Genomic DNA, 25347 nt, shown 5'->3' with positions numbered 1-25347 from the left:
CGTCGGCGAACTGAATGCGCAGGGCGAAAAGAATTGCTGCAAAGACGTCCGCTCTAGGCCTTTGGAGACATCGTGGGAACTCCTTCCGGTACTATACAAACTGCTGACGTGGCCGTGGACATGTACATGGAGAGTCATGGTGGGACTTCATGTACATGGATACATGGTGGGAATTCCTTCCGGCACCCCCGTACCGCAAAGCCAACGGTGGGGAAGGAGAAGTGCAGACGTGCAGGAAGACGAACGAGGAGGAACCAGGAAGAGCGAGCAATGGCAGGCCGCACTAGCTGGACCGTAAGTAATAGCTGAATTGTGCATGACAACTTGACATCCATGCGGCACTCGCCACTTGCCACTGCATATTTCTTGTCCACTAACAATGTCTCTCCTCTGCCCCCTGTGTGTCCACGGCTATGTTTCTGAATTGGCCCGATGAATCGAATGTCTTCCGCAACTGGAACGGCCCCGTGAACGCTGTCGCGTCGGCGACTGAATGCGCAGGAGGGAAAATATTGCTGCGAAGACGTCTCCTCTAGACGACGGTAAGGCACCCCATTGATATGTTGCCAGTGTGTGCCAAGGTATCGCGCGATGGTGAATGAGGAATGATGAAGGGTACGGTGGGACTGTAGACCTGTTACCTTCTACTAACACGTTATCAGGTGGAGAGTGTCTTCTACTCACGTTATCAGGTCGAGAGCGTATTGTAGTCACTCTCTCTATTCCTGTACTTCATAACGTTTAAGGTGTACGTATAACTTCTCCAAACAAATTAATGGTCTACAGTCGTGTCGGAAGGGTACGGTGGGACTGTAGACATGTTACCTTCTAACACGTTATCAGGTGGAGAGTGTCTTGTACTCACGTTATCACTATTATCAGGTCGAGAGCGTATTGTAGTCACTCTCTCTATTCCTGTACTTCATTACGTTTCAGGTGTACGTATAACTTTTCCAAAAAATTTAATGGTTCACGTCTTCAGATAGAGAGCGTATTGCACCCACTGTCTAGTCCCTGTTGTGCATTGAGATTTTGTTGATCGAACATGAAATGGATACACAGACAAAGCCAGGCCAAGTACATGGCGAGATGTCGCCAGAAGAACGTCTTCAGGTAGAGAGCGTATCGCACCCATTGTCTAGTCGATTTTGTGGATCGCACAGGAAATGGATACACAGACAAAGCAGGCCAAGTACATGAGAGAGTGGACGATGTGCAGATCGACACGGCCTGCGGGTACTTCATTAAAGGGGAAGTCCGGCGAAAAATTTAAATTTCAGGGTCGGTAGAGTTTCGGGCGCTGAGTCGAATGGTGTTGGTCCCACGTGTCTCCGACAAAGTGTTCTCGAGATATTTCCGTTTGAAAAACTGAGTTTCGGGGGCTGCGCCATGACGTCATGCGGCCGCGCCACACCCTCTGCAACGTCATAGCGTGCAGCTAGGTCAAAAGGGGTGCGTGAAAGCAATAGTGTCAGTGCTATTTCAAATGATTTGGCGACTGATATAATTTATTAGTTGGTGCAAGCGACCCCGAAGACCTGTAACTCCTTGTGAGAGTGAGGATGCAGCCATGGCTGACCTTCATGAGTTCGGTCTGGGGCTGAGAACCTCGGTATTCAGCTGAAGAAATGGCCGCGCGGGCCGGTCAAGAGTGAGCGATACTGAGTTTCCCGCTGATGAAGAAGCAGCAGCTATTGCAGAAGAGGCTGATGTAATTATCAGATCGCTGGAGAGCAGGGTCGCCAAAATGGAGAAGAGTGATGCGAGTGCTCTAAATGTTGTTCCATACCGATTCGCGTAGACTCCAGTAGCCTGCCACATGATGATGTTTTGGTGCGAACTTGGAATATTTCGGACTACTCAATTGGAGAACAGTGCAGGCTCTTTGAACCACGGGCACGACTCTTCGCTCGCAACGCTATGGAATCTGAAAGTTCTAGGTCCGGGAGCTGTTCGCTGTTTTGTCACTTGTCACGGTTGTGCACTCATCGCTGTAGCATAAAATAATGAGGCGGGAGCGGAAAACTAAAAGTAATTTTCTTTCTCCAAGCACAATCACCGGCACCGGCAAGGAGAAACGCACGTTCTCTGACTACATGACTGTACAATACGACTGATACGAGTGTAGTACATTACAAGTCCGTGTGTTGACTAGTTTTCTGAGTCTTGTGTCAGTTGTGACTCGAGTCTTGTTGTAGATACTACCCCAGCACGGCAGTGCGGGAGTACTGTAGTTCCGTCTGTGATGAGTTTGTTGACTGCACTACAGCAAGATAACACACTGCACGCACTGCAATCTCTGCATGCACGCAGCGCACAGCGCTAGCGCGTAGAGGCTGACGGAAAAAGTCCAACTCGGAAACGGCTAAAATACGGTATAACCTCGAGGTTTACCAAGCTGAAAATCACAGAGTACGTAGTGTTTGTAACACTGAATCGAATGGTCTTGGTCCGAAGAAGCTGCGACAAACGGTTCCCCAATCGAACGCGCTCCGAATATGGCCATTTTGTACACAACTAGATGGTGTGGCTACCTGGCTGCACGCTGTGACGTCATCACCTGGATCTGGGTGATGCGCGCTCAAATTCGCACATGTTCGATTGGGCGTATCTGACGAACCATAAGCCGCAGCCTCCTCGGACAAAGACCATTCGACTCAGCGACCCGAACTCTACGGACTGTGAAATTTAAAATTTTCACCGGACTTCCCCTTTAAAGTTACCCGTGACATAACTAGGATAAAAGTTAATCACTGCAAAAACATTGCCAAGTATGTGAGCACTTTGGACTTGACAGAAGAGTGCACGGGCGACGTTGACAAAACATACCGCGGTGACTGTCACTATCATGACAGCAGGGCACATCGCACGCAGCATCGCAGATCGTGTCGAATTGCGCATCATAATAATTATTGCAAAACTGCTCCTGTGCGTGCAAGTGGATTTCATTGCACTTCTCAGTTTGGGAAATGCTCGATTATGACAATTCTCCGTGTGAGTGCACTAGCCCTGAACAGACATGTAGGTGAACCGTTTGTGGTGTCTCATAGCCTACCTCACGACCTTCTGCTTTCTTTCTTCATCACTTGTATCTTGCAGGTATATCATCCCGTGACGACCACAATGAAGTCTGAATTTGAAGTGTGAAGATGCTTCAGCAACTACATCGTACTTTTCCATTGCTTTCATTGTGCTTCTACTGTGCATGTGTATAACTTGTGGGGTAAACACGTGATGACATTGTATGCTGGCGACACGGTCAGATGTTCATGCGTCTAACGTACACCTGCATGTTATGCATTGAAAAAGGTTTGCCACTTGCGATCCTGGGACGAGTATCAGGTCCGCTTTGTCCTGTGTGGGCTGTATCAGATTGCTGTTCACTTCTCTATCTGTTGGATATGTGACTTTCTGCAAGTTTCTGGTGTATGATGGCCACGTCCTTGCTTGTCACTTTGTATGATATTACATTCTGTATTCGCTGCTTCCATGGCATGGTTTGCAAACTGCAATCCTTGGGCAAATGTCATGTTTGCTATGTTGTGCTTTGGCCGTCAGCTTGTCTACACGCTGTAGTTGAATTATTTTTGTTTCACAACTGACTTCCTCAAGTACGGTGGCCACTGCTTTGCATGGCATTATACATGAAGAATTTCCTGTTTGTGTCGTGTGCATGTGCGTATGTGTGCGTGGCCACGTGTGTGTGCCGTGTGCATACACATGTTGTGTATCTGTGTGCGGGGTAGCGAGGCGGGGAGGGCTGGTATGTATCAGTGTGTTATTGCAGTCGCATGGCTAGTACATCGCGCGCGTGGTCATGTTTACCTTCGGGGTTGGGGTGGGGAGGGAACGGAAAAAGAGCTGAAATTATCCATATAAAAATCGCTCTGTGAGCGGTTCTGAAAAACCTTTACTGGTACTGCCCCGTCGTAAAAGTAAGAAATTAGAACTGGCCCATTGTCCCCCCAAATGCGAACTGATCCACCTAAATCGCGAATGACGGGACCCGAACGCACCAGTAGCACGAGGTTCCTACCTGTGGATGCAGATGGGGACGTTGGTCCGGACCATAGGCCATGTACTGTACTAGCGGTAGGCTTCCCTATCAAAATAATAAATTCTACTACTAATACTGGTATACCCTATGATAATTGCCGTGATCCTGTGCCCTCCCGACCTCGTGCTACTGGTGCGTTCGGGTCCCGTCATTCGCGATTTAGGTGGATCAGTTCGCATTTGGGGGGACAATGGGCCAGTTCTAATTTCTTACTTTTACGACGGGGCAGTACCAGTAAAGGTTTTTCAGAACCGCTCACAGAGCGATTTTTATATGGATAATACATCTTACAAAGTGTCAGTGACCCAGTGCCATTGCTGGGCACGGAGGTGCCGGAAGACAGACACTTTGAAACTATGCAGCCGTTTCCGGTCAGGTGGCTGGCTGAGGACGGCGGGTGGCTGGGCATTCCATACAGGGACAGCACAGGCGGGGAAAGCTCTACGGCAACTTTCCCGGCTACTGACAGGTAGCCCTGTCTCAAGCTGGTAGTTATGCATGTCGAGACGGACGAGAGAGAGATGGGTGGGTCGAACATGGGCTGGTCGGGGGGGGGGGCTTGAGAGGGAGGCAAGAGCTGACGAAGTGGGGTGGTAGGATTGGAGCACAGTAGCTTGTAAATGTAGGTACACGCAGCTACCATGTGCCGGATAGACAGGCTTTGCAGCATTGCGCCGGGGCCAATCAAGTGGAGGGCTGAGCGCTGCGTCTGGTCAAGTCGCTGCAAGTGACAATCTGCTGCGCCCATCCAGTTCAATGGGCAGTACTCCATTACTGGGCGTACAAACCCACGGTACACTGTAGCTCGGCTGCGAGAATCCAGGAGCGGCGAGGCCTTCCGCAGGAGCCCGAGACGCTGGCGTGCTCTTATGGCGATGGTACGGAGGTGGTTGCGGTGGGAAAGTTGGCTGTCCAAGGTTACCCCAAGAAGCTTGAGGTTACTCTCTCCATTCAGGGGGACACCCACAAACTGTACTGCTGGGAGGTCCCAGGCGGGGCGGTGATGGTCAATAGTCATGGCCTGGGACTTGGCTGGCTCGAACGCAATTCTCCAGCTGGTGCCCCAATTCACAAGGGCATCGAGAGCATTTTGCAGGACTGTCGAGCTGTGGTCAATGGTATCCATGGCGGACAGGCACTGAAACAGCGTTGTGTCGTCGGCATAAGCGGCCAGATCTACACCTGGTGGAAGGTGGTCATCGGCATCGTTCGTGTAGAGAAGGAACAGTGTCGGTCCCAACAAGCTACCTTGCGGAACACCGGCTGTGATGTGGTGTGGGCTGGACGACTGCCCACCAACGACAACACTCAGGCACCTGTCCAGCAGGTAGTCCCTCAACCATGCAAGGAGCATGCCGGATACACCGTACTGCTGGGCTTTGTGGATCACACCTGGGTGGGAGACTCGATCGAACGCTCCAGCAATATCCACAGCAACAACCCGCACAGCTCCGCCCCCTGCAGCCACGGTACTCCAACGATGGTGTAGTAGGGTAAGGAGGTCCTGCGTTCCCAGGCCGGAGCGGAAGCCGTACTGGTTAGTGGTGAGGATGTGCTGGCGCTCAAGGAATCCCATAAGGCTACGATTGATGATAGCTTCCATGACCTTTGACAGTATTGGTAGCAGGGATATGGGTCAGTAGTTCTTTGTTGCGGACTTCGAACCCTTCTTGTGCACAGGTACAACTGAGGCAAGCTTTCACAGTGACGGTTGCCGGCCTTGGCGGAATGCTTTGCTGAAGAGCGGGGCCACAGGCCTGCACAGTTCCTCACAGCACCGCTTCAACACTCGTCCTGGTACACCATCCGAGCCAGTGGCTTTGGACGGGACAATCCTCCTCAGTTCACGGTATACCGTTCGTGGCCTAAAGTGGATGGTACTCAGACAAGCATCAGATCGCGGGCGTTTATACGGGAGGTTGCTGTTAAAGACACACCTGGCAATATGGCGGTACAAACACGCCTGCCCTCACACGCTCTCTAGACTGCAAAGTTCTGGCACAGAGCTCTCCTTCTCACCACCACCACCATCAATTCGCGTCTGGCGCCTAGTCGATGCATGGTTGGCGGTATCCGACATAGCAGGCTGGTACATCAGGTAGCGCGTGGATGACACAGATGACACAGCAACGGCATAACAGTTAGCTCGATTGCGACGTATGTTCGTCCCCGCTGGACTTATCAGTCAATCTTCTTCTTGGGTGTCTTCATCCGGAGCTTGACTCTCGGGAGGCAATTTTTTTTAATCGACTCGAGCCATCAAAGTTAGAGCGCTCTGACTGCAAGAAACACAGTGGCACATTGCCTGCAGTCCTTTCAGAAAAAGATGATCATCTTGTTCGGTGTCGTGCTGTGTATGTGCATGTACATGTGGTGATGTTGCAATATCAGGTCATGCAAGCTGTTACTGTGACTAACGAGCTGAGCAAGCAAACTGGAGAGCTGGCACACCAGCTGACCGCCAGTATCATGTCACAAGCCACAGAGCAGGTATGCGTGCGTACCCCCCCCCCCCCCCGTTGACATTGCAGCTGTAGCTGTTGGTGCGTCCCGTCTTCCGTGATGCCAAGACCTTCATGGTTGATTGAGTACTTCCCCCCCCCCCAACACACACACAAGAGTGTATAGCTCATGTACAAAACTATGTGATAAAGCTAGTTGTAAATCTTCTTCCACCTGTATAGTATGAACCAAAGTCATATACTGTGGACCTAGCTCGACAATAGGAACTCTGGGCAATGCAGTGATCGTCGCTCAACTTTATTCTAGATATTGTACTTCATATTCCAGTTCTTCAGATTCCCGTGGGGTTGTCAAATTGGTCACGCCACAAGTACTGGCGCCACAGTTGTAGATTGGTATTCTCTATCTTTTGTCAAGCAATGGCTGCTTCTTTGTATTGGTGTTACATCCAATCTCAATGGCCTTGCTCCCTCTTCTCCATTTCATTTTCCCACCAGGTTGCAATGCTCACAGACACAAAGAGTACACCCACACAAGCTCCAGTGGTCAATGATTCTACTGCCGCTCCCAGCTCGGCACCCTTGGAATCAAAATCTCTGGTATCGGCTGACCTTAAGACTGCACTGACACTGCTGAAGGATATCATTGGAACTGTGGACAGTCTGCCGGAAGATCACAAGGAAGTCGTTGTGTCCTCGGATAAGTTTACAACTGTGAGGACGTTTCTGTGGCCACATTCGTCTGTCATGTGCTCGAAATCGCGATGGTGTTTATCCTAACTCACTGTTACTAGAGCCTTTCCTGCATGCTCTTAAGTGATACAATGTCTGATTGGTCATGGCTGCTATGCACCTACTCGTTATGTCACACTTCTCAACCTGTGTCTGTGTGTGTGTGCCTATTTCCATTGGTTGTTTGGCCGTGGAAAGCGCTTTGAGTATGCCGGTTCTCTCTGGGGTTGCATTCATGAGTCCTATTCACATCCCTTCCTCCCTTTTCACGCACACGTGCATGTGCACACACACACACACGCGCACACACACACACACACGCACACACACACACACACACACACACACACACACACATGCACACACACACACACACACTGAGACTATGTGTGTCTTGTTCTGTACGCCTCCTGGAACAGCTGTGGTGGATGTACAACGTTGACTGACCTTTTTATCAACTGCTTGTGCTAATTGCTGCGTTGATAGAGTTTTCTGGAGGCTACCAGTAACCTGCTTGATGGGGCGAATGAAGGTGGCTGGAGTGACTTGGAAGAAACCCAGGAAATACCGCCTGACGAGGGATTCATCACAGTGTCACCTGTGACAGATGTATCAACTAAAACTGAAGGTCCGGCTCAGGTACATGTCCCGCTTAAATAGAACGCTCATGATTTGCGCAATGCATGCCTTCATCTCTGAGATGTTTGTGTTTATTGTCTCGCATCATATTCATCTCTGCATGTCATGTCCAGGCATTGCATGTGTAGGCTAGGACATAGCCCTGCAGTGGGCTTGTGCACGCAGTGGTTGTTGGCAGTGGTTTTCTTCTGATCGCTGACACATCTGCACTGTCACGAGCATGCCCAGATTTGTATTCGCTTTTGCATACTTAGTATACTGCTTGTGCTTGCAGCCTGCAGCATCCCAGTCTGAGAGTTCCAGTGCTAGCATAGTGAACACGGTGGATGCATTTGTCAAGCAAACAGCACAGGTCTTTGAGACCGAGTCCAGTAACAAGTCAAGAACTGTCCAGGCACCCAATATTGGTGAGTGAAGCCAGCACTGTCAGTTGACAAACCCCCTTTTCTGCTATGAAGCAAAATGTGTAGGTTGTCCCCTTTTGTTGTCTTTCTGCAGTGTCCCTATTGTCATCATACATGTATCTGCACTATTCTCCTGCCATATGAGCTGATCACTGTCCCGATTGCAACTTGATTGTTTTGCCTGTAATGCACGTCTGAGATGTTACCCCTCTGGATTTTCCCAATTCTTTGCTCTTCTTGTACCAGTGCTGAAAAGCGAGCCCATAGTATTGCCTGATGCCTTGCACCTTTTCGAGGAGTTCAGTGACTTCACGTTCGACATAGAGGATAGCAGTGTGCTCACACCGTCAGATGATGCCCCAACTGCAGCAGTAACTACCTTAGCAAATCCAACAGCAACAAACACTGACAGTACCACGGACAACAGCAGCAGCTCCGCCACAGGAAGTACAGTACCGGCGCCGACGCGCTTGCCCATTCAGCCTGCCCCCACTGCTCCTCCAAAGAAGCAGACAGCTTTTGCTGGCCATGGCCTGAAAATCCCTGCATCACTCATCAGGTCAATTGTCTTACGCCACCGCTCTACAGGTGAGTAACATCCCAGCTCTGAACAATCAAAACTATCTCTCTGGAAAGGCAATGATAGGGTACTATGTGTCCTTCAAAATCCACAGGCATCATTGCAGCCATTCACACATTTTAAAGTAATTCAGAAATTCCTTATCGGTCTCTCACTGGCAAATAATTCATTTATTCCAAATGTTCACCTTAGCAGGCATCTTCAGGGAGTTCTCACTGAGGTGAGAGACCAGGAGGAGAGAAGGATTTGTTTAAGAATATGTGTGGTACTGCAAGAGGGTAAGCAGCAGCTTTCAACCTATTCATCATTGAACCGTGGTGGAGCGGTTACTCCATAGTGGATACTGCGCTGTGGGTAGTGGCTACTCCATAGTGAATACTCCATGCTATTGTTACCGCTGCAAATCAGTACGCCCTGTGTGTTCTCATTGTTGTTTCTCCTGCAGGTGGTACTAATAGGCTAAAGCGATCAGCTGGTAAGCTTGTGTAGACTATGGATTGCTTGAATCATGTGCAATGTCATCTTGGTGGACTGCTGTGTTCCATTCAAGCCGAAAATTTTCTCTGTGAATAATGTTGTCCAACTGTGAAGAAGGGCAGCTTCTCAGGTGAAAGTTCATCCATGAATAATGAAACCTATGAAAGACGTGGGCAGACTGCTATTAATCAGGAATTCAATTCAGTCCGAATCTCTTCAATCGAAAAGGACGAATTTAATTCACGAATATTATTTGTGTTGTTACAGTGCCCATGTAGGTCATGCAGAGACCTGTTGGTGAAAGAAATCATCGCTCTTGTGTGCGTGTCTCATTTTACTGTTTCCTTTTAGAGTGCAACTTGAGAAAGCTTCAGCTGTCATTTGCCGTGTTCGATGGATCAAATTTGCTACGACGAATGGAAAGTGACCAAGAGTAAGTTTTGTTGTGTTCTAAAAAAATTTGTCAGAGACACACTGCTTTGTGTAGATATCCAGTGTGTTTACCGCAATGTCGCGTATAGAAGCCGAGCTTATTCCAGTAGAAGCCCCTAGAGTGGTGGGACTTGAGAAGATCATGCCCACCACAAAGTGATAAATGCCCTAAAAATCCCACTTGCTTCATCCGTGTTAGTTAGGGGTCGTCCATAATATCGAACTTTCTACAAAAAAGGAACAACTTCCGTTTGTGGTTGGATAGAGGAGAGTTTCATTTGAAAATATTGGTAGCTGAACCATCAATTCATTCTAGCTGTCAAGTCGATATATTTTGTTCAAGGGGGTGGGTGGCCAGGTGGATGGGTGGTTGGGTGGGTGGATGGGTGGTTGGGTGGGTCATAACTAAACTTTTTTGGTCCATGAAAATCATCGATAATGCCGGATGGCCCCTTATGATACCTGTTTTCAATTTCAGGACTGGCGCAAAGTCTCACTTCAGGCTGATGTCGATTTCCTTGAACCTGTGTGGAGAGCAAGTCACATCACTAGAAGAGCCTGTCCAGCTGAAATTCTCTAGGGCAGAGGTGAGTTTGACTGGTTGAGGAACTACCTACATGAGAGATACATCAGGGGCGTAGGAGGGGTTTTGGAAGTGGTACGACCGAAGGCCGTGTTGGAGGGGGGTCCGGGGGACCTCCCCCGGGAAAATTTTGTAAAAAGACACAAAATCCTGCGTTCTGGGAACTTCTGGCACACTTCACACACACTTCTGGCGCAGTGTGCATGCAGTCGAATCGAGTACGAGTACAGACTCAGTAGACTCAGTCCGACTGCAGATGCATAACAGATCTACGAGTCTAGAAAAAGGTCAAAGTCTGATGCGCATATGCATCGATGGATCCTGATTTTTTTATTACGGTTTTGCACGTTCCGGACGGACCACACTTTTCGAAAAGTGGTACGGCCATGGTCGTACCAGTCGTAGCAGGTGCTACGCCCCTGTACATGCATGGAATTGGCAGAAGACAGCATGAGGGAGAAAGTTGCAAGGGAAGAGAGGGAAATTACAAGGGAGAAAGCAGACAAGAGAGTGTGCTTGCTCAACACAGTGAGAGAGTAGCATGATAACCATACCAACATTATCAAGGCAGTACTTGTACCACTTACAGTGCTACAAGATTTACTTGATAGCAGAGGACAATGTGCTCAGTTTGTCTGTGTCTATTTACCCATGTATCAACAGGTGAATGCCAGTGCTGATATGAACACAGAGGAGTGTTGCAAGTATTGGAATGCATCAACTTGGTAATGCATCGCGTCAACAGTCACCTACATACCTAGCTATCTTTCTATTCTCAATAACATGTACAGTCATGTACAGTCATGTACAGTCATGTATATACTGTAGCGGACATGGAAATCCAGTTGATTGACCGGGGCCGGCGCCCTCAGTGCGTACAGACCGCTGTATGCAGTGCACATGTTGATCCGGTGCGACCAGCACGCTGCAGCGCATAAATGCATGTGTGTACCGCTTATCCACGGCTGCATGGCCAGCGCCCTGGGGTCGCTAGACGTGCGACCGGATTTCAATGTCCACAGCAGGACAATGCTCTCTCTTTCTCTTTCTCTCTCTCTCTCTCCCTCTATTTCTCCATGTTAGAGTGCGCTTCTAGGGCTCAGCCGCTGCATCCATGAAATTACCTGTAGTTTGCCTTGCTTGTGTAGCTAGTGGTGGAATGTGTATTATATAAATATACAATATGCACCAAGATATATGGTTATTTCAGCTACTGTGCCTACCTGTGTGTGTCTGTGCGGGTGTTCGGAGCAAAGCTGGGCACCGCCGGCACAACTGCAACCGCAGAACATGCAGCTCTGGCTCCGAGCGCCGCACCATCCCATGCCCGACCTGCTCTCGGAAGTTCACACGGCTCCAGTACCTGGCTCAACACAAATGCAAGAAGTAACTCTGCCCTCCTTGCCTCTTTGAGGCACTGCATCACCTTTAGGTGGCAGTTTCAAGGTTTCAAGGGTGTGCATGTGAGTGTGTGTGTGCATTTCTGCACGCATGCATGCGTGTGCATGCTTGTGAGTGTGTGTTTGCATGTGTGTACACTGCACTGCCTCTCAGGTCTACAAATGGTGTCAATATGGATGTTAGGTCATCAAATGTCAATTCCTCGTACTGCAATACAAATCACCTAACCACCTTCTCAATATTTGCATCGCCAACGGGACTTCAGTTCTTGGTAAGGTATATGCGTCATCTACCAACTGTGTCATGTTCTGCTGTCCGTTTAGAGTGGAATGAATGCACAGAACATGGTGAAAACGTTTCTATATTTGTCATCTCTGGTAGTATAGAGAGTGTGTCTATTAGTACTAGTGTTCAACATTCTATCGTTTCACTGCAGAGTGCGAAGGATTTGGTGGTTCTATCAGCAATCAGTAGATACCTGGGATGGGTGTCATTTTCCTGTCTTGCTATGACTGTTATCGTCGTTCTCAAGTTCAAGTAAGAGTGGTTTTTTTCATTTTGTGCGTGTGTGTGTGTGTGTGTGTGTGTGTGTATGCATACATGCATGTGTGTGTGTACGCGTGCGGGCACGTGTGCACGTCTGTGTGTGTGCGCGTGCGTGTGTGTGTACGCATGCATGCATGTGTGTGTGTGTGTGACGCCAACAATTCAAGTTTCACTGCCAAGTTTGCCACAACCGACGGTTCCGGAGGCGGCAAGATCTGGAACGCCACTTGGAGCATTGCCTTCCTCCCCCCTAACCTCTCTGACAGTACCTCCCTTTGGGGAGCGGCGTGGCCATTTCTGGCAGCTGTCAATAGTAGTAGTAGTAGTGTGTGTGTGTGTGTGTGTGTGTGTGTGTGTGTGTGTGTGTGTGTGTGTGTGTGTGTGTGTGTGTGTGTGTGTGTGTGTGTGTGTGTGTGTGTGTGTGTGTGTGTGTGTGTGTGTGTGTGTGTGCATGTGTGTGCATGTGTGCTAGTCTAATCACTGCAATGCCAACTTTCAGTTGTGATTTCCACAGAAATGTCCACTTTGCTTGTAGTAATGAGTTTTTTCTAGTATGTGTCACTGTTGGGAAGCATGCACAGTTGAAGTCTCAAATAATGGTGGGAGATTGCAAGATGCTGACTTGAGGCACTCTCAAACAATAGCTGTATTTTGCTGTGTTGTCACTCCCTCCCTTCTTAGTACTTTCCTGAGCAACAAACGCATTGCCATCAACACCAACCTCTGCTTCAGTCTGGCCATGGCTCAGCTGGTATTCCTCGTTGGCATCGAGAACGAGGCAAAATATTCAGTTCCTGTAAGCTCCTTTGTGCATGCATTGTGGTTTTGGTTTTCCGTTGTGTTATGCATGTCTGGCCCTAAGGGCCCACACACAGCATTACACAAGTCCGTATGGTTATTCTAATAATGAAGGAACTGAAAGACAAGAAAAAAGAGCTCAAATTCTTGGGCGTCTAATCCAGCATGGCAAGCATGCAAAACAGCCCCCCCAGCCAAGCGCATGTGCTTTATCACATCTACGTATACAGCAGTCGCCCCCCCCCCCCCCCAAGATTTTTTTCCCGGGGCAAAATTATAACAAATGCAACGAGGCAGTCTCATTTGACGCCAACAATTATTATAGAGGTAGCTGTTGGAACTATAACGGCCAGACAATACAAAAGCAACAAAAAAACTTGTGATTGCACACATCTACTTATAACAGTTACCGTATTTTTCCGGTTGTAAGTCGACCTTTTACGACTAAAAATAGAAGGAGAAAGAGCGGGGGTCGACTTACAACCGGGATTCGACTTATAACCGGGAGCTATCAGTATCTTACAAAAAATGACCTGCCCTGCATGCACGACTGCACCATGTGTACACATTTTGCCAGTTTATTGGCCTTTTTCAAGGATTGGGACGTTATACCCTCCAATAAGGAATGTTTACATGATTTGTTGATATGTTAGTAGCAGGGAGTGGTTAGTAGTGCTTCTTTGGGTGAAAACTTTAAAACGCAGAATTGATACCTCCGGATACGGGGGTCGACCTATAACCGGGGTCAACTTACAACCGGTAAAATACTGTACAGCAGCTTCCGAAATAGTCGATGAGAGCTGGGCAATAGATCAAGGTAGGAATGACTCATGAATTGTATTGCATAGCGTTGGCGAATTAGATCAGATCGGAAAAACCCATGCAACTGTGTCAATGAATTAAACGTAAAATAATCGTGTGTGAAGACTGCTGGTCATGACCTACATGTAGAACATCCATCTGGCCCAGAAATGTCCACTTCCTACACTCGGGTCGCATCAGATCAAAGTAACAGGACAAGCAATGCATAGTCAAAGGCAATAGTACAGATACTTAGCAGTCCTCAATCAAGGAGACATGTCGACCGGAGCGACGCAAGGGGGCCGATGCAACAACACTGGGAGCCGTCTCGACTCCGGCGGCATCTGCTGCTGGGGCTAGCGTAACATCCGGCCTCACAGTGTTACTGTCGCTGCTAGCGTCTGGAAGTGGTAGCGGAGAATCTAGTCCTGTCGGCGGGTCGCTGCTGCTGGGGCTAGCGTAACATCCGGCCTCACAGTGTTACTGTCGCTGCTAGCGTCCGGAAGTGGTAGCGGAGAATCTAGTCCTGTCGGCGGGTCACTGGTCGATGTAGGCAGCTGATCTGCAGTGCTCGGTACTGTAGGTGCAACCGCCTGGTCCACAGAAGAAGGAACTGGTACTTTGCCGAACTGCACCGCCCCTGGTCATAGTTGGTCTCTATGTCGCTTCCAGACGACATCATCCACCTGTACTCCGAAACTGTGAGGGCTGTGGACATGCACTACAGAAGCTGGTACCCAAGTTGCTCCAAAGCCAAAGTTCAGGGTGAACACAGCGTCACCAGTGTTAAACTTCGACGTAGCCAACCTCTCCTGATGCACCTTGACCTGCCGGTGACTCTCAGACTGCCGCAATGCACTGAACCAGATTCTCGGTTGTCGGCCCATTAACAGCTCCGCCGGCGTCTTCCCCGTGGTGGCCGGCGTTGTTCGATGCGCCAAGAGAAACCGGTCAAGCCTGGCGTTGAGCGGTTCACCGGTATTAGACACTTCTTTCATCTTCTGCTTGAAGACACCACTGTAGCGTTCGGCGAGGCCATTAGTTGCCGGATGACCTGGCGCCGCCGTTGCGTAGAATGCCATTGCTATCCAGGAACTTCTGGAATTCCGCACTCGTGAACTGGCTGTCGTTATCTGTAACCAAGTGCTCAGGCAAACCAAACACAGAAAACAGATGGTGTTAAGCAGAAATCGTGGTTGCACTGGTTGCATGAGCCATGGGTATTACATCCAAGTACTTAGAGTAAGCATCCACCACCACCAGGAACAATTTTCCCAGAAATCACCCTGGCAAAATATCCGTTTCCTTGGGCCCGTAGGCCATGACCAAACACCGGGTTTTGCAGATGGGCATTTGGCATTCTCTTGGCATTGCATACACGCATTGACTTTAGATTCTATATCCTGGTCAATATTGGGCCACCACAGGTAGCACCGGGCCACTTGCTTCATTTTTACCATGACAAAATGCTCTGCGTGCAGATCTCGTAGCAAGAGCATTGGAAGTGAGTTAGGAGCACTTAGCTCATTTTGCGGAATGATCAATAGGCCGTGTCTAGTCTTCACTAGCACACATTCTCTGGCAAATTCTTTAAGTATGCCTTACTCCCTCTTACTCTTACCGTCTTACTCCCACCGCTAGGCGCTGCATCTGACGCTAGGGTTAACCCGGTTTACCGGGTGTTAGCGGCCGTCGTGAGTTCCCTTTGGGAACGGACACGATAATTTACGTCTTATTTCTTTTCTTGCTTACTGCTTCATACCTCTGACTCACGGTGCCTTCTACTGCCTGCCCCTTTTACCATCACATACCACCATGTGCATATGTAGACCCACACTATCCACTATACCCACACCATCCCACAATCCAACCAAGTTCCACACGTACGACCAAATCTACATGTATGCCACAGTTTGGGCTGTGACGCTGTCTTGTTTGTGTGTCTGTCTGCTCTATTTCCTGCATTCTGCGATATGCATGTCCAGCTTCAGTGCCGATTGATTGCTGCCTTGCTGCAGTACTCACTGCTGACTACGTTCATGTGGATGCTAGCAGAGGCTGTTCACTTTCACTGTATCATTGTCACTGTCTACTTCACACCCATCGATCAAACCAAGGTCTATGCAGCCATTTGCTACGGTGAGACATTTTTAAAACTCAGAACGGAAACTTCTGAAGATGCATGTAGGGTTGGCAGTGATCATAGACTTGACTATTAGATGAATTGGGTTTTTCACTTTACGGCATGCAAGTGGACAAACTTCAGCACTAATGCATAGTGCACAGTTACCCATCTCCTGTGCTAGGACCAAGTTACTACCGATTACCTCGACATAGTTTACAGCATGCAGCGATGGTCTGTGGAAGCACCGGTGTTCTGTTGGACAATTTCATTGTTTTATCTCACCTAATCCTGCCTTTATTGAGAACTTTGAAACTCCACCATAATCCTGCCTTGACATGTTATTTGTTTATTGAGCAAAGCACAGGTAGTGGCAATGAACCAATATGACCTGGTACTAAAGACAAGAGCCGTAATTGCTTTGCAATGTTGCTTCTAGGAGTACCTCTGGTGATCGTCGGCATCACGGCTGGTTGGAGATGGAAGCAGTTTGGAACCACCACAGCGTAAGCGCCTGCACATTGTTTATCTCTACACTTGGGGACCTCTATAGCACAGTGGTGACACTGATAATGCTGTTTGATTCGGCTTGAACCCATTACCGTATTTTCCGGAGTATAAGCCGCATTTTGAACACTCAAAATTCACCCAAAAAGGGGGGGGGGCGGCGGCTTATACTCCAATGATCAAATTAACAGTGATAAACAGGATAGATGTCTGTACTTCGTGGCAGAAAATGGGGGTGCAGCTTATACTCCAGTGCGGCTTATACTCCAGAAAATACGGTGTAACAATTGCTCGTTGACTTGGCCGGCTATTTTACTGTATCTTTTTTTTTATCCATTGTATCTTTTGTTCTTCGCATCTGTGTTCTGTTCTGCAGCTGCTGGCTGTCAACCGAGTATGGCACCAACTTCGCATTCATCGTGCCTTGTGCCACCATTATTGTGGTAAGTCAGAGCACCGCTCTCAGGGCAAGGACACCATGAGCGACATGGATACATTGTCCCATGTTAAATGTTTGAATAGGCGGCGCGGAGATAATAAGCTGATAACCGTAAGATAGACTCGGATGGAGAGCCAAGGATAAATTATTTATAGTAAAGAAAAAAGGACCAAGAAACTAAAAATGTTCGGTTAATGCTGGAGTTAACCGTTGTTAACAGTCACATACCATTGCTTCGCTGTTGGCCTTTATAACGGGTTGCATAACCCTCCTTACGTGTGTGCACAATCTTGCTCTCTCTACATACTGCTGTGTATCATAGACATCACATGCCCACGCTCTGCGCATGCGCAGATTTCCTGTGCGCACAACAGAGCTTGCTGTCTTTCCAGTTTCCTTGCCTGCAGTCAGCTTTCAAATTCTGACCCACCCTCCTCATCCCATTTCTTACTCTTACACTCCACTCCATATATTTTGAAACACATGGATGCGGGCACTCCTCCGTAACTGGCCTCTCGCGCACTACTATTAAACTCGCATGGGTCATAAACCGCTCCTGCTCAACGCAGGCCGACCCACCAACTCGCATGGGTCACAAACCGCTCCTGCTCAGCGCAGGCCGACCCACTTGGTCATATACAGCTCCTGCCCTCGGTAGGCCGACCACACAATTCGTTAACGCGCACTCAATTGAGGCCAGCTACTCTGCCCGACATTCCCATTCTTCCAAACTCACTCTCTTGTCTTTTGGTGTGTCGCGTCCTGCACGCGTGTGTGTCTACTCTATACTCTAGCATGGGGAGTAGAATGTTAAGTTACGCTATAATGTCCACTAACACCACCAGTTACTAAACAATCAGCTCATGCGATAACATTGCACGACACTGACCTACGGTAACTTACTGACGTTCTACAACTAACTGGCTAACAGCTCTAGCACATCTTGGATGCGCACGCCAACAGCCTTCCAACTTGGAAGGTTCTAAGTTAAAGAAATAACATGAGTTTATTGCGTAACTTGTAGTTTCTTGGTCCTTTTTTCTTTACTATAAACCGCAAGATAGCTATGAATAAAATGAAACCCGCCCTCATGTCACAAAACAAAGTAGCAATGGTCTGGTTTGCACGGACAAGGTCAGAGCTAATCAAAAGGTCAGCATTAATGACAGACAGCTCAGGAACTACAAATGCAACGATACAGGTAGGCGTCAACTGGCGGGTCCATCCTGCCGTCGAATCAGTAATTGAATTGACCCCGAAATTGGCAGGGCTTCGCCATCCAGGGCGAGGAGCTTCTCCTCCTTCACCGACGAAACTTTGTTGCACAGCTTCGCAATGTTTGTGACTTGGCTCGTCTTAGTCAGACTGTCGTAATCGCTGTTTTCTGTGTTCGAACATTGGTGCGACCCTTCCTGCGCAAGGTCTACTTGTTACTGAAGCCGTGGTGGTCTCAAACTTTGTCGGAGCTCTCATCCGCACCAAGCAAATTCATCGCGATCCGCACTATTCCGCCCCAGAGCGCATATCGTTTTTCTGGAGTTCCACACCGTTCGCGTGGGCATTTATCAGGACTGCAAGCTCGGGTATAAGAATCCTGGTATCTACCCTGAATACAAAATGCTGAAGTTGACGATGGCAAGAACAAAGTGTTCTCAAATTCCTATAATGCGCCACAAGAATGCGCCACTTGTGGCGCATGTTGCTGCGAAGGTAGCAGGTCTGAAAAGTGAAAACACCCACAAAATCAGCAAAGCGTTTGCCAAGGAAAGAAGGTGCGGAACTGCTTACCCTATCCCGCTGAAAGTTCGTTACAGTGTGCTAGAAAAATGCTAGCTTGCCTTCATCGCCTGCCACCTGGAGGCGTGGATTGCTTGAAAACGAAGTTTCTTGACTTGAATTTGAACGCGTGTCTTCTTCAGCGTATTTTTGAAGGGTCTGCCCCACACTCTGATGAAGACGTCGACCTTAGCTGCAAGTGCAGCAAAGCGGGAGGCCACAAACTAAAGCTTGGTCCGTCGACAATGCTCTGCCTCAATTTCTAGCTGATTTCTTTGCCCTTCGAGTGGACAAAATAAATTCGAAAAATCGCCCTGGGAAGCGACAATTTTAATGACGCGGAGGAAGTATAAAGCTGGACGACACTAACTTACGAGCAGACCCGATATCAAACATGGCCTCTCCACGACACCACTCATCTGGCTTGGCCGACTCGACGTCCACATGTTGATGGGGGGGGGGTTGACCACATGGAACATGATGGTTTATCTGGCCAACATATGTGAATGTTTTCGTGTTACCATGCATGCAACGTTGTATCCAGCCTTGAGTGTGTCTCTCTGTTGCACCACCGTACGTTTTGTATCTTTCATCAAGGTGAACGTTGTCCTACTCAGCAGAGTTTGGCTTGCCTTGAAGGAGAGCGCCAACTTCTCTCGCAGACATTCTCGTACAGGACGAGTAATCCAAGATCTAGAGTAAGGACGTCTCTTCCTGGTAGTCTACATTACATTGTACATGCTGCTTTAGTCGTGTTTTAGGAAGTCTGTGTCCATTCAATGCATTCAATTATAGACTGATAGACCTACAGGAATTCTCATGGCTTCTCCTTATTGCAATGAACAATAAACTTCCCATTGGTAAACTTCACTTCATGCACTCCTTTAGCGGTCGTCGTCAAACATCCCCTGTCTCACTCACTCTCACTCGCACATTCTCTCAATCTCTCCCTCTCTCATCCCTCTCTCTCTCTCTCTCTCTCTCTCTCTCTTTCTCTCTCGTTTCTCCCTTGCAGGTTCAGCTCACGTGTACGTCGCATGCTTTGCTACGTACCATTCATCGGTGTCACGTGGATAGCTGGGTTCTTTGCGGTAGACAGCAAATCCAGTGCACTGCACTATGTCTTCACTGTGCTCAATTTATCACAGGTAAACTGCAGGGACGTCGGACAGAGTACGGTCACTACGGTATTGACCATACCACTTTTTGCCCCAGGTACCCCGTGAATCAATAAAACACACTAATCGGGACTCTTAAATTCCCAAAATGTTCGGCTCAGCCATCCCTCCCCCACGAGTAAACTATACTTCAGATGGCTGACCGTACCACACTCAAATACCTTCCGATGCCCCTGTAATGATGGCTAGTATTGCATATGTGTACTGGTGTGCATGTGTGTATTTTACTGTTCAGAAATATTACTCTTGCTCATTGTTTGGATTGCCCAAGTGCTCACAGGAGCCCATTTATTTTGTATTTTTCATGTACAAGCCCCAGTGCTCTCAGGAACCCATGCGTTGGGTATAGTCTGGCTACAGAAGATAGCCACAGACGCCACTGCACCACCGACATGATGGCAAGCATGTATACAGTCCCGCTAGAACTAGCTTGAATTCCACTGTGAGCATCATGATGTGTACTGCTGCTGCTGCTGCTGCTGTGCCCTGCAGGGAGTATTTCTATTCTTTCTCAACATCGTCACACCGGATTCTGTGAGTATGCGTCCACTCTGCGTAGCAGTGTGGCTGTAACTTACAGTAGTATAGTTTTGAGCACACATGCTCTTTCCCTCAGCAAAGCAAATTATCCTACTCAGTACGCTGTATCAGTTTCAACGACATTTCGGCAAATTGCCATCATCAGGTCGACTCACCCCTATTACTTACTGTTGTATGGTTGCTATAAACACTGTTTGATGAACAGTTAAGAGTAGAGGCCACACGCTCTCTTCCATTTTAACACTGCAATAGTTCAACTCATTTCACAATAATTATTCTAACGTTTCGGCAAATTGCCTTTATCAGGTTGATGGTTGTCTTGTTACAGGAAATTCCAACTGCCACAGTGATCAGTGAACCACATAACATGACGAGGGACTGCTCGATAATCAGCGTTTCAGCAAATATACAAATGTTCTGAGAACGAGATTCAGCATGTTTACATAATATGGAGATGCATTAGTACCATTCAAGTCGAGAGGAGGGGGGGGGGGTAATATCATTCACTATTCGGACTAGGGAGGGGTCAGTCAGACATCTAAATCCTTTAGATTATATCCTTGAGCTGTTGTTCTTTCCCATGGCACTATGGCTGCAGATTCGACGTCGAATCCGCCGCTCTGTGAGCAAAAAGTCTATAAGTGGCCGTCGCTCAGGTAGCCTCCGCCGTGCCAGCCAGAGCTCCTTCAGTCTGGACAGTAGCAGCAGTGGAATGCCCATGGCCAGACCTCCACTACAACAGCCCGACTTAGACCTGGTATGCATGGTGGAGTGTTGTCAAATATCACTCTGTGTGTGTGTGGGGGGGGGGGGGTGTTTGTTTTCAGACAATTTAAGCTCCTGTGCAGATAATGCCTCTCCGTGTGGTGAACATGAATGTTCGTTCATTTGGCTGGCCCTAGTGACCTAGTGGCTGTAGCATACCATGCAACATACAATGTAGTACTGTGTTATACTGTAACCATGCAACATGAGATATAGTACTGTGTAACACACCGTACATAATCGGCTAGTGAAGCTACACGGTGTGTGGTTTCTGGTACATGCTCAATGAGATTACTGTTCTTAGCATGAACATGGCAGTTACGACTCTGCTGCCTTTGCCCCTCTGCTATGTGAAATCAGGAACTTTTGCGACATGTTTGAAAGGTCAGGCATCTGGGTGTGTTGATAGCTCATTCAATGCTGTGTGTCTAGAACTGATCCTTCCCATGCAATACTGGTGATCTTCGTTTGACTTTCTCTCAGATCGGTGATGAAGGAGTGGATTCAACAGTACGTGAAAGGAGAGGTTAGTAGAAGCCTAATGACTTGATTTGCTGAACACCTTAGCCGCCCGAGGAGTGGTCATACTCACAAGCTCAGGGCCCACAGATATGTTGAAATTTGCAGCTTCCATTTTGTTCAAATGACAGATAAATGTCCTGGCTACCTAATAATGTGCGTGGGGCTCTAGCTTTAGAAGGCGATGTTGTCGCACTTTTCGTCACTGATTCTGCTGTTGCTTGCTGTGGAGAAGAAATAGATTACACACTTTCCGCTTACCTGTGTGATGGCAGCACCACGTGGTGCGGTGAAGTGAACTTAGAGAGGCATGTGCACTCTGCACACGCTCACCGCCTGAGTGTGCCACTGTATGCCAGGCATGCAACCTGCATTTGCCACTGACTCATGGCATCAAAATCCAAGATACCCTGGACATGTTTGAAGACCGCAATACGGACATGGTGTCCTGAAAAACTGAGCTCTGTCACCATAGTCTAAGGGCAACAGGGACATCGCGATAGTACACAGGCACTTGGCAGGGCATTGGCAGGGGAGTGTGTGTTTCCTGTGTGCCTGTGCCTCTAACTATGCCAATGCATGCATCTGTGTGTGTGTGTGTGTGTGTGTGTGTGTGTGTCCACACGTGTTTTCATTCAAGGGACTAATGTGTCATATTGCGATCTTGAAGGGAACCCAACGTCAGTGTCGTTTGCCGACTCTAGCAGAGTTGTAGTGGTCTCAAGTGGTGGCCCATCGGAACGTTCAACACCACCCGAAAGCTCGGCTCCATGCTCTGATGATGATGACGATGATCTCCTTGAGAATGCAGGACCCATCCCACATGTGGTGAGGGATAGAAGGGTGACGCCTAGTGGTGTCGCGTGAGGCAAGGCACATATGATCACCTTGTGTTGTCCAATGATGTGATGTAAGGCAAGGCCCATCACCTTGTTCTAATACCTTGTTCTGCATCTCTGTACTCGTAAACACCTGTTCCATTTTCTATCCAGGAGACGGATCCTTTTCCAACGTGTGGTGTCGAATAGTATCTTCATTTGTTCTTTGTTTTTACTGTTGCGTGTGCTGTTGTGTTTGCTGTTCATGCAATAGCCATCAAGCTTGCATCAGATAGTGAAGCGGATCAGCATGGCTAGTCTGCATGTATTGCATGATCGCATCCAGGGCACCTTTAGTAGCACACGCTTGCATCGCAGCTACTCTAGGGTAAGACTGGAGATTGCTTGTGTGACTTAAAAGAGCAATAACATTATAATCTCTCAGCATGCGCGTGACGACATGTATGTTTCAAACGACTTCTTCCTGTGCATCCGTATATTTAGAAAAAGCGATCCTGTCAGCTTTTCTATTATTGTGGTCACATATGTAGCAGGTGGTGGTTGATTGTTGCCATGGAGTGATCAGCATGCGCTACAGTGAGTTCATGTTGGCATAGGAGAAGGGTGCATTGCTAGGTTGTCCTTGGAAGCTGTCCAGTAGCCAAGGTCATGTTGTCTAATACTGGATGTAGACTCTCAATTTCAGCTGGGTTAATCCTAGGTACCATTTTGCGCTGCTTTTGTACTGTATTCATCACATTAAGGCGTCCACCAGAGATCCTGATGAGGATTTTGCAGGAAAACCCAGACCACCAGGGAAGGTCACTGGAAAATCACCGCAGCTCTCTGAACCCAGAGGCAAGAGCACGAACTGGACCAAAGCAGGCTCTAGTAATGATGATGGTAGTGACACTATTGGAGCTATCAGTGCTGGGCGCCAGCGTCACTTGACATCGCCCGCAGGACTGCCCACCACATCATCACCCATCCAGCAGCAACGACCAGCTACATCGCAGCACCAACGTGCATCACCGCTAGCCATGCTGGCTCGATGCTTGACACCGGACGCGAATGAAGGTACGGCAGAAGAAGAGGGAGAAAGTTTGGTACATGGAGAGTTTATTAGGGTCACTGCTGCCGACCATGATTGCGATCCACCGCCATACCACACGGTTGCGGCACTCACAGTACCCACAGCTTGTAGTCACACTAGTATCCCTGGTCATGGTCCCGTCACCACGGCTACGACAAGTGGTATTCCTGGTCATGCTGCTGTCACCACGGCTACGCACAGTGGTGTTCCTGGTCGTGGTGTCGTAAACACGACGGCGCACAGTGCACTGTCAATGAACGATCTCAACTACTCATATGCCTCGTTGATCAGCCCGGTTTCGTTTGTTTCCGGGCATAACGGTGGTGACACCGGGTCTGACAATCAGCTGGCCAGCCAGTAAATCCATTAATCTAAATTGTGTCAGAAATGCTATCCAGGTCTGCGGGAACAGCTTCATAATAATATGGACAAGAATACGTGTTATTATTTTCTGCAGGCATAAAGATGCCAGATGCGAGGTGTTAGTGATCCGTTTTCCGGGCATATACATGTACGTGCCTTGCACTCTCGTTAGGCTGTTTGTGATGCTGTCCCGAAAACACAGCTTATAAGTTATGATAATTATGAGATGTTTCAAATCTTTATTCTCCCGTTATTTTTATTCTGCTGATTATCGGAGCGTTAATTTCTTACCAAGTCTGACAAAATTATATTCACGATTGCTGTTCTTTCTTGATGTTATTTTTGCTGCCAGGGTCGGTTATTTTCCAACAAAGGACAATTTGTGGATCCTGTTGATTTCTTGAAGTTACTCTGTAGAATGGGGGTCCCGTTTATCAACAATAAACTATGTTTTGTCCTGTACTGCACTACGGCCACCAGGGACAGGGACACCCATTCACCACTTCTCTTCTCATTTTTCAACCTGTAACGTTATAATATTATAATTTATTTCTCCTCAGCAGGTCATTTGTCATCAACCACCGATTGATGAAAAATCTGTACAGGCCCAGAAGCTGCCGCTTACTACCGCTTTATTTTTATCAGGTCATTTTCCAGAAAGTAAAGGTGGCAACCACAGCAATGGTGAAAGATACGTTAGTGCGTGAATTGGCACGTCTGTAGTGACCCAAACATTGGCAGTTATAAGGACAAAGTGCAATAGTGGCACATTTCGCAAGGGAGACATTTCAAGTGATGAGCTTCTGCTGCTTGATCAGATGGCTCAAAGTTCCGAAGGTATTTTGAAGGTATTTTTGCTCTCGCGGCAGCACTAGGCCTTGGGCATCAAGCTCTCTATTGGACAGCCTGGAACCTTTCTCTTTTATATTCCAGGGATAAATCCGTTGATCCCCGAGCTGCAGAGAGTGCTCAATGTCAGAGACAGAGCTTGGAACATAGCAGACCGTGGCTCAGCGGAGGACGTTCAGGTTGGCTGTAACTCTGAGTTTCATGCCGCTAGGCAATCATGAGACAACTGAAGGGATAATAATGAAACAGTTCCCATCACTGAGATCACCTATGGGGTTGACACGGCTGTCGGTAAATGAGAGTATAACAAGAAAAACACGATCTCTCCATTCTGTTGTTGCCGGGAAATCTGCCGCGATTCCATCTATGGGCGTAAGCATGAAGAAACTTATGGTAATTATTTTAGTATTTTGTTTCAGGATGCAGCTAATAGGATTTCGGTCTTTGACCACTTGGTGGTGGGTCT

The 25347-nt window shown here is 48.1% G+C and overlaps 1 protein-coding gene across 1 annotated transcript in view; it reads left to right on the top strand.

The window, feature by feature from the left end:
• LOC135817041 (uncharacterized) overlaps positions 1-24806 on the top strand; it is a 56877-nt gene extending 32071 nt beyond the window's left edge. The window contains exons 38-60 of the mRNA XM_065330143.1: positions 6449-6547; positions 7018-7233; positions 7738-7890; positions 8165-8297; positions 8541-8882; positions 9320-9349; positions 9703-9784; positions 10262-10370; positions 11030-11091; positions 11921-12038; positions 12204-12304; positions 12995-13109; positions 15898-16051; positions 16474-16540; positions 16918-16984; positions 19354-19454; positions 19772-19904; positions 20427-20468; positions 21073-21231; positions 21723-21765; positions 22399-22586; positions 22851-22964; positions 23341-24806. Coding sequence (XP_065186215.1) covers positions 6449-6547; positions 7018-7233; positions 7738-7890; positions 8165-8297; positions 8541-8882; positions 9320-9349; positions 9703-9784; positions 10262-10370; positions 11030-11091; positions 11921-12038; positions 12204-12304; positions 12995-13109; positions 15898-16051; positions 16474-16540; positions 16918-16984; positions 19354-19454; positions 19772-19904; positions 20427-20468; positions 21073-21231; positions 21723-21765; positions 22399-22586; positions 22851-22964; positions 23341-24030 — 3318 coding nt within the window. The 3' untranslated portion in view covers positions 24031-24806. The remainder of the gene's footprint in view (positions 1-6448; positions 6548-7017; positions 7234-7737; positions 7891-8164; positions 8298-8540; positions 8883-9319; positions 9350-9702; positions 9785-10261; positions 10371-11029; positions 11092-11920; positions 12039-12203; positions 12305-12994; positions 13110-15897; positions 16052-16473; positions 16541-16917; positions 16985-19353; positions 19455-19771; positions 19905-20426; positions 20469-21072; positions 21232-21722; positions 21766-22398; positions 22587-22850; positions 22965-23340) is intronic.
• The last annotated feature ends 541 nt before the right edge of the window (positions 24807-25347 follow it).

This window comes from Sycon ciliatum, chromosome 5, assembly GCF_964019385.1.
Source record: "Sycon ciliatum chromosome 5, ocSycCili1.1, whole genome shotgun sequence".
NCBI lineage: Eukaryota > Metazoa > Porifera > Calcarea > Leucosolenida > Sycettidae > Sycon > Sycon ciliatum.
This window is presented reverse-complemented; position numbering and strand designations above follow the sequence as displayed.